Genomic DNA, 9828 nt, shown 5'->3' on the forward strand with positions numbered 1-9828 from the left:
CTGGAAATACACAGCTGCGGTTTCTTTAGCAGCAGTTTAGCATCCCATAAGCAAACTAATCCTCATGCCTTAGTAATGCTTGTAACATCTAAACAGTTATATTAGAATTAAACATTTAAAGTCTCATCCCAGTCTGATGGAAGTCTGGGAAGTGACCTGAATTAGCCTCCTTGTTGTCTAAGAGTGCAGGCTCCTTCAGCAGCTAGCATCTTCATTCACCTGACTGTAGAAACTGAGTAAACACCAAATCCATCCCCTAGCAGACCCTTCACTGATGTCACATAGGTGTGTCTGAGCCCAGCATGGTGATGTGAGCTTTGAGCTAAATGCAGGAGATATGGCATGGCAGCTCCTTCCAGAGAAGAAGAAGGGGCTGATGCTAGGAGTCCTTGCAAGGCTGCTGATAATATATTCAGAATTTCTCTGTTGCTACCATTTACTCATTGCATCCCTGCTAGGAGAAAAGCCTGGCTAAAGAATGCATGCAGCTGTTCTCACACAGTAACTCTAGGGAGAAGAAAAGTCCATCTCCCCTTCTGCTCCTGTCTAATGTGGTAGTTTTAATCGTCCCTAGCATGTAAGGAAAAAAAAACCCAAACATGAACACGGGAAATAACAAGAAGCAGATTGTTGGGACACACCTTCCTCTGAGCTTACCCAAGCCTTTTTCAGTTACACATAAACACCACATCTGATACTGGCTGCAGTATGCAGGCTGTGAAGAGGAAGCTTGTGATGGCAGAGGGGAGTACCTGGAAAGTGACAGTGACTGGAATTCTTTTGTAGGAAGCTGTAACTGAAGTTTTTGTTCGCATTTCTACAAACTTTATAACCTTGAGTAGTCAGCAGCAAGATCATCTTCTAACAGTGGAGTAGCTCACATCGACATTATTGAATGGTTAGGCCATTTGACAGGTCAGACCAGTCTTTTTGAAAAGCACCAGGATGCATCTTGGCAAAGAATCTACAAAAACATCCTCTAATTTGTAGTACCTCATTTTCTTTCTTGTGGATGTGAACTCAGAACCTGATTTTAGGATCAAGCAGGTCTCATCGTTCCTGTAAGAAACCAGAAGCAGACAGGAACTGTGAAATCAATGTCTAAAACTGGAAGAAAAATGTGGATAGTTGTTGAAATACCTCTTCTGTGTATACTTCTCCCTGTTATGTGTTCTGATACATTAAATAATGCAATTTCTAGGTCCTTTTCTAACTGTTGAGTGTGTATAGAAAAGCAGGGAATAATCCATCTCTTGGGTGACACATCATAAAGTTGTTCTTACAAGACTACATCCAGCCGTTTCAAATGGAACTGAAAATACAAGTCTGAGTTTAAGAGGATCTTAGCTGCAGAGGTGGCTGCTTCTGTTTTGTTTATGCTAACACAGAAGGATTCCATGTGGTTTACATCACGTAAGTAAGTGCATCAGGGCCAACATGTTCAACATGGGGTCAGAAAAAGGTACTGACTTCTGCTTTTGCCAGCCTCCACCATCAGGACTAGGGGATTGGGGACGAGGCAGTGAAATGGACGGGGTGCGCTGGGCCAAGTAACTGCAGACACTGAGGGTTTGAACTTTTATTATCAGCCTTAACATCCTAATTTCAAGGAGAGACTAAGACAGCAAGCCTCTTCACAACTCAATTTGAGAGGATGCTGAATTTCTGTTCCATTGGAGGTGTTCATGCTTACCCGTGTTTGGTCTCTATTCTGCAGCTGTGGCTGACGTTTGCTCCTGTGGCTGATAAGACAGCTGCTTACTTCCACATTTCCCTGGAGACGGTCAACTGGCTCTCAATGGTGTACCTCCTCATCTCAATCCCATTTGGTCTGGTGGCAACATGGGTTCTTGACAGCGTGGGGCTCCGATGTGCTGTGAGTTGAAGTGTTCTGTTTCTCTGAGGAAGTTACACCTAGAGAGAGGTAGCAAGAGATGCACAAAGCACTAACATACATGCTTTGAATAGGAGTCTTTCCAAATGCTGCAGAGAATTAGCACGTTGAAAGCTCTATCCTAGTTCAGTAACTGCTGTCACATCACCTCTGTGGTGATGGTGGAGAGAGCAGTGGGAAAAATCAGAATAAAGTTGCATCCCTGCTTGCCTTTTCCAGCTTTAGTTTTCGTTGTCTTAGCCAACTGACAGGGATGGATCCTGTGAGCTGACTCTGCGAAGAGCTTTCTGCAATTGCGTCAGATTTGCTGTGGAAAAGTATTGGCACCACAATTTTGTTGGCAGGGCCAGTTTAAGGAATAGCAGGGCAGAGTGCAACCAAGGTCAGGTCAGAGCTAGGTCTAGGCTGAGCCAGCTTGGGATCTCTACACAATCCCAGAATTGTGTTGTGGAATGTGGCACTGAAACACTAGCATGCTAATGATATAGAAGAGCATTTGCAGGATCTATAAGGTTGATGATTCATTGCCATGATCTTTGGTTTGTCACATCAAAATATGGATGATGGCGCAAACTTGCCAACAAGGTTTAGTTAACTTTGGATTTCTCATCAGTGTGGTTCTTATATGGGGTCAAGACAGCCACCTTGCTCCCTAAGGAGGCAGGTAGGATCAGGAGCATCTTGCCGTGGGTAAGAGGGGTGGGGATGGTCTGCAGGCAGTGATTACTAACACCCAGTGTCTCCTGTGGTGCATTGGAGACCCTGCTCTTGCTAATCTGTTGTTTTAAGTTCTGCCCTTCAGGCTTCAGCACACAAACCCTGGCTGTTTTTGCTCACTACAGGTGGTCCTGAGTGCATGGCTGAACATGGTTGGTAGCATCACCCGGATGTTCAGTGTTCTGAAGTTCCTGAGCTTGGGTTCCCAGAGTTACTGGTACCTGTTTATTGGGCAATGCTTCTGTGCATTAGGACAGCCTCTTATCATCTTTTCACCAACAAAGCTGGCAGCACTATGGTTCCCAGACCACCAGAGAGCAACAGCAAATATGATTGCATCAATGTGTAAGTGATAGCTGCGAAGTAACATTACTGCCTCACAGAACTTGCTAGCAATTTGTTTGCCTTTCAGAGGCAGCAGGCAGAGGAAGTCCTTTGTACTACAGCCATTTGCCCTTGCAAATACAGCTCCACTCAGGAGTCTTGTAGCCACATGCAGCAAAACAGGGGAACAAGAAGTGGGTCTAAGCCACATCGAGGTGCAGTATTCAGAATAAGCCACCCAGACTCCTAACCTACTTCCTCTCTTCCAGGACCAGGTTGTCATCTTTGCCTAAATATCACATAGGTTGAGGACAGCCCTTAATGTTACCAAGTCTTTAGTGGCCTTAATTTTGCAGTTTCTTAGGAAGGTGTCTTGAATTGCATTGTAGTGCCAATGGTCACAATTGCCAAAGTCCGTAACTAGATATAGGTGAGGTGAGGCTGCTGTGACAATATTGGCCACCAGTTCATCCAGTAGGAAGGCTGAGCACGTATTCCTAATTGGTATGTATGCACACACAGATAAAATATACTTGTCTGTCCACACAAACATGTTGGGGATGCTAAATGGCAGGACTATCCATGCAGAAAGCACGCCTGCATTGCTAAGTTCCTGGAAGCTGGGAAACGGGAGGAGAGGCACCGGATAAGCTTGCTCTAATCACATTCCTCTCTTGGCTCCTTTGGGCACAGATAGAGACAGGATACTGCACTTGATAGACCTGTTTCCTCCTTTCATGTGACGTTTTACCCAGCAGCCAAAGAAATCTCTTCCTCTTTTTTCCAAGGACTTGAGAGGTGCCCCAGAAACTGGGCTGGTTCACTGGCTTCACAGTACCTGCATGTGTATGGCAGCCTCATCTGTCCTTCCCTCAAAAGAGCCAGCAGCCACCTTCCCTCTCCATTGCCTTGAAGCTGTAAGGAAGGGTTAAGCATGGGGAAAGAAGAGTTCCCCTATGCAGCTTTCCCAATGCTGCTGCTAGACTAGACATGGGCACTGTTGTTCAGCAAGAATGGATTTATTCTCAGAACGAATTAATTATTTTTGCGCTGCTTTTCCTAGAATAGGGTGGACGTGATCACTCACCTGGTTTTCCAGCGCTGAGACAGACCTTTACCTTCCCTGCTGGACAAGGAGCTCTGTTGTCAATGTGGCACGATACAAGCACTACCAAGGAGCACTGTGCACTCAGTGCTGCCCTGAAGGACCCCAGCCTGCAAACAACATGCTCTTTTTAAGTGAGAGAGCAGCCGGAGAAGCTGAAGAGCATTTTGTTCACATAGCATCCTCAGCCTTTACAGAACCAAATGGATCTAACTAGGACAAAGAACAAACCTGAAGAGCAAGGAACAGTGGAATCCCGTTCAGTGTTTGCCATGTTGGGATGTCAGAGTGCAGGCTGAATGGGCTGTGGTTGTTTGCTGCAAGACTTGCATGTTGCTCTGTGGAGGGCTTCCATTAATAATGCCTGGTTACACCCATAATGTCTGCTGTACAACATCAGGATTTAATTTAAAAAAAATTTAAGTACTGTCTGGAAGGAGCATCTACCACAGCTCCAGTCATTTAATCCAGTGGTTAATTACCTCATGGCAAATGTCAACATGCTACTTCTCATCTCAATGCTCTTTATGCCCCATCTATTCATCTTGTTGCACCTGTCTGTCAGGTAGTTACGGGAAGAATCACCTCTTCTCTTCTTTCGCTTGAAAGACTGAATAGCTCCCACCCAGCAACTTTACAGCCAGATTTCCCTTTGCTTCTTCCACTTGTCTCCATTCTTCCTGTTGCTCATTTGAGCTTTTTGTGTCATTCTGCTCCAGTTTATCAGTGCCCACTCCCTGTATAATTAACAGAGCAGCACTCAGCATTCTGGTACTGTCAGTATCAGTGCTGCATACAGAAACTGGCCCTACAGCTTTCTGCTATTAATGCCTATGGATAGGCTTCCCTGGGCTTTTGTGACAAATACGAACCTTGCACCCAGGATTCTGCTGAGCAGCTGAAATTACTATGACTCAGCTGTCATAATGATTAATGACTCAGCTCTTGAGTGTTTGTTCTACCCATCACTTGTAGAGATTTACTCAGAGAGAAGCAGTCTTCTGTTAACATCTCCTGTTAAGATCACGAGAAAGTCTCCTGTATCAGAAGTAAGAAAGAGTTGTCTGAGTCCACTGGAGTGACCTCTGCTTCATCCATAGGAGTCTTCATTTACCGAGGTCTGTTGGTATGTCATTTTCTGCACCATGAAAAGTTTCGGTGCATCAGCATCACTGACCACAAAACACACAGCCCCACTGCAGAGTACTGCAAGCTAGTCCACCAGGACCCCTGGATCATAATGTATAGTTGAGTAACTCCAGTGACCTCCTTTCCATTCATAATGTAGGCTCGTGTAATTGCTCTTCCCAGGAAAACAAGGCAGCTGAAACCGTGGAATTACTCAGGTGGTCCCCAGTCCTTTCGAATTTAGCCCAGTGCTCACATTTTCAACCCTCATCTATACCTTTTGGAACTGCTTCAGCATGTTGATAGTTCATGGAAACAGCTGACTAGTTTACAGGCAGTCCCCTAAAACACCTAGTTGCATTTTAGCCCAACAGAGAAGACATGATTTATCTCCGTCGAAACTGTTTAATTGTTTCCATGTATTTAGAAGCAGGTCGTATTTCACCAGCACCATAAGCTAGCACTTTCCCAAGCACAGAGTAGAAATGCAACAGTTGTGTGTTATACGACTATTAATGATGCCTCAGCATGATTATAGAACAGACAAGGTTGGAAGGCACCTCTTGGGATCATCTTGTCCAACCCCCTGCTCAACCAGGGTTGTCTAGACCAGGTTGACGAGGTTTATGTTGAGTCACCTTTTGATCATCTCCAAGGATGGAGGTGTGGCAGCTTATATGAGCATCTTGCTGAATAGCTATGACAGTAAAAAAGTTTACATTCAGGTAGAGTTTCCTTTGTTACGCTTTGTACACCACTGAGAAAAGTCTGGTTCCATCTTTATAACTGCAGATCAAGGTTCTTTTCTCCAGGCTAACCAGTCCCAGCTGTCCCAGCCTCCTTAGGTATGAGAGATGTTCCAGACCTTTAATCATGTCTTTGGCCCTTGACTGGACTTGCTCCACTGAGTTGGTACTTTGTGTCGAGGAACCCAGCATTGGACTTGCACTCTGTATGTTTCTCACCGGGGCTTAGTAGAGGAGGAGGATCACAATCTTCCACATGCTCCTCCTAATGCAGCCCAACACGCTGTTTGACACCTTTCTGCAAGGATGTATTGCTGGCTTGTGGTCACCTTGCAATGCACCAGGACCCCATGTCCTTCTCTGCAAAACTGCTTTCCAGCAGCTTCTCCAGGCTGTTAAGTCCCAGCTCTCTTAGTGTCTCCTCTGACAGAAGCTCCAGTCCTCAAATCATCTTTACTCTTTTCTGGACCAGTTAATTCATGTCTCCTTCACACTGGGAACCTGAGAACTGCATGCAGCACTCCAGATGTGGACTTGCTAGTGCTGACTAGAGGGTAAAGAGCAGCTCCCACTGACCACACTGCCTAATGCTGAGCCCAGGATTCTGGTGGTTTTCTTTATCAGAAGGCTGTGTTGCTGGCTCATGGTCGAGTTGGTGTCCACCAGGACCCTCTACCCACACCTCCTCTGGTCTTTCTCTGCAGAGGTGCTTTCCAGTTGGTGAGCCTCAAGAGGTACTGGTGGATGAGTTATTATTCTTTGCCAGGTGCAGCATATTATATTTCCTTTAGCTGAACCTCACAAGGTTCCCCTCTGCCTGTTTCTCCATTCTGGTGCAGTAGCTTTGAATGGCAGCATGGCCGTCTCTTCTGCAAGGCACTCCTCCCAGTGTCACATCACCTGCAAACTAGCTGTGTGTGCACTCTGTCCTATCACCCAGGTAAACTGTACGGCCCCAGGATCAACCCCTGGGCTGCATCACTGATGGCTGGCCTCCAGCTGGTCTTCATGTCAATGATGACAATCCTCTGGGCCCAGTCATTCAGCTGCATTTCAGTTCATCTCACGTCCACTTGTCTAGCCAGTACTTCATCAGCTTGTCTGCAAGGTTGTTATGGGGACAGTGTCCATTGCTCTTCCCTCATCCATCCAGCAGTCATTTCACTGTATAAAAGCTACCAGGTTAGTTAAGCATTTGTCCTTTTCACCTTGTCACCCTTCATGTGCCTGGAAATGGTGGCAAGGATTGGTTGTTCCTGACCTTCCTAAGGAACAAGTGAGACTGAAAGGCTTGGAGTTCCCTGGATTCTCCTTCTTGTTCTTCTTAAAGATGGGAGTGACATTTGCTATCTTCCAGTCCTCAGGAACCTCTTGGAGTTGCTGTGGCCTTTTAAAGGTAACCGAGAATGGCCTTGCAGTGAAAACGATCTGTTGCTTCAGCACTGATGCATCCCATCAGTCCCATGGATTTGTGTGTGACTGGGCTATTTAATGTTCTCTGTTGAAGAATGGTTGGAAGATCAGGGACATGGGTCCCTGGAAGAGCTGTACAAGCAAACACCTTTTTAGCTTGACATAAGTAGGCCTCTTGCTAACTGCAGAAATCAGCAGGCCTTTGTAAGCCTCTTGCTAGCTGCAGAATAAGGAAATTGTGAGAACAGAAATCATGAGAATAAAGAAAGAAGGCAAGGACACAAACGCAGTGTTCTTGACAATCCTGTTATAAACAACAGGATGTGCTGACAAGATGTACTGACCATGAGAAATGAGGAGGAACCCTGAATCGCAACATTAGCAATACATGTAAAATGTAGCTTTTTACCCAGCATCAATAGACAATAGAGAAGTGACAAGTAGGCATATTTGAGTGTATAAAAGCAAAGTCTGAATTTCAATAAACTGAAGCTTGCATTATCAATCACACTGATTGTCTGCATGTCTTCCCTTGCCGGAGTCAACAAGAGTTCTCCAACCTAATCTTTCTCCATTGAGGGTAAATCTTCATTGCTTCAAACTTTACCTCTGGTCTCAAGGCTGAAGGTCAGTCTTACCAATCACAAAAGAGGCGAAGAAGGCGTTGAATACCTTGGTGTTTTCTGTGTCCTTTGTCACTGAGTCTCTTGCCCCATCTAGCAACAGGCCCCTAACTTTCCTTTTGCTGCTAAAGTATATAAGGGTGCATTTCTCACTGCTCTTCACCAGACTGACCAGGTTGGCTTTGGCTTTCTCAACCCCATCCTTGCACACTAGTACAAAAGTAGCTTTACTTGTTTGACTATTTGCAGAACATTGTCTTAACATTAACAAATCGTGGTTTTGGATTTTCTGAAGCTGAGTCCCAGGGGTGCTGCTTCACACACTGCTCAGCTCCAGCCCCATAAGAATGCAGCTGCCTCCTCCAGTACAAAATATACAACATTCTCTGCTGTCATGTGATTTTTGTAGTGGGTAGCAAAGATCAACTTGTATACCTGCCTGGCCTTTGCAAAGGAAGTATAAAGGCTTGAAAGGCCTCAGGAATTATCTAGTGTCAGTTTAGAGAGCTGTCATGCTGTTCATGGCCTTTTGACAAAGACAACTAACAGCATCCTGGTGACCCTCACAAAAAGCATTGGCAACAGCTCGAGGGAGGTCCACTGGCACATGTGAAGAGCTGTGTCTGGTCGTAGATTCCTATATATAAGAAGGACATGGACATATTAGTGTAAGTGCAATTAAGAGCCATTAAGACAATTAAGGAAGAGGACCATCCGTCATGGCAGCAGAGGGTAGGAGAGCTGTGGCTGTTCACCCTTTAACAGGGGAGTCATGTACGCAGTGTGTACATGCCTAATGGCATAGGGGAATTTAGAAGGAAAAACACCTCTGTAACTCCTGCTAGGTAACACCAGGACAGATGACATGGTTTCGCCCATCTTAATTTTTTCCATTCAACTTGACATTTACTGAGGCAGCCTTGTGAGGGTGAGGACATCACAGTCCATAGTTGATAAACAGTTTACAGGAGTTGAGAGTTGAAGGAAAATGGTTTTATAGAACAGACGTCATGGGGGTGAAACAACAGATGCAGTAACAGTAAGACTACACAGTCAGCTTCTCCAAATGCTCCCCTCCTGGTTCTCCGTATATATGCCTTGTTTGTCCTCATTCATTACAGTGCTGCACACTGCAGCTGGCAGGCAATAGGGGTGGATACACGATTCTGACTGCTTGCATGAAAAAAAATGTTTCTCTTTTATTTCCTTCCAGCCAATCCCTTGGGCATTCTTATAGCAAACTTGCTGTCACCTGCACTAGCTCCTGAAGGAAAGCACATTCCATTGATGGTAAATGAAAACTGCTTTAATCAGTCAGCTGGGCTGATTTGGGTCCAGCTGATTTATTTGTTCGGAGGTGGTGGAGCTGGAAAGACTGGTAACTTAACTTGTTCTTTTGTTGTGTAGCTGGGTATTTATGCTGTCCCAGCAGTAACAGCCTGTGCTCTAGCAACTCTGGGGATTCACGAGAAGGTCCCACCAACGCCTCCGTCAGCCAGTGCCACCAACTCCAACTCACAGCCATTCTTCACTGGGCTCAAAATGGTAAGTGTTACAGCAAAGGGACTGCCATGCTGGGGTGACGGATGCAGCCCTGCAAGACAGAGAGATGCTGAAGGATCTGCTTACAAAGCAGACTCTGAATGCCACTCCCCCAAACCTGCCATGAAAAGCCCCTTGAATGAGATAAGGAGCCCTTCCTTCCCCAGCGAGCAGAACCTGCTCACAGCAAAGCTGCAAGAGATGCTATCTGACCATGTATCTGTGGGCTGGCTGCCATTCAGATGGCTCAAACAGGCACACTCGGGCTTATCCAAGAGGAGCACACAACTTGAGTCTTGTGAACAGATGTGATGACAGGTAGGATAGCACATGGCA

The 9828-nt window shown here is 45.7% G+C and overlaps 1 protein-coding gene across 3 annotated transcripts in view; it reads left to right on the plus strand.

The window, feature by feature from the left end:
- Nucleotides 1–463: 463 nt before the first annotated feature.
- Nucleotides 464–9828, plus strand: part of MFSD7 (major facilitator superfamily domain containing 7) — a 17791-nt gene continuing 8426 nt past the window's right edge. Inside the window, exons 1-4 of one of the 3 annotated variants that reach the window (XM_017735386.1) lie at nt 464–1876; nt 2737–2956; nt 9164–9240; nt 9358–9495. In XM_017735386.1, coding sequence (XP_017590875.1) covers nt 1655–1876; nt 2737–2956; nt 9164–9240; nt 9358–9495 — 657 coding nt within the window. In that variant the 5' untranslated portion in view covers nt 464–1654. The remainder of the gene's footprint in view (nt 1877–2736; nt 2957–9163; nt 9241–9357; nt 9496–9828) is intronic. The other 2 variants (XM_017735385.1, XM_017735384.1) reach the window with 2 other exon arrangements.

This window comes from Corvus brachyrhynchos, unplaced genomic scaffold (genome assembly GCF_000691975.1).
Source record: "Corvus brachyrhynchos isolate BGI_N302 unplaced genomic scaffold, ASM69197v1 scaffold22, whole genome shotgun sequence".
NCBI classification, from domain to species: Eukaryota; Metazoa; Chordata; class Aves; order Passeriformes; family Corvidae; genus Corvus; species Corvus brachyrhynchos.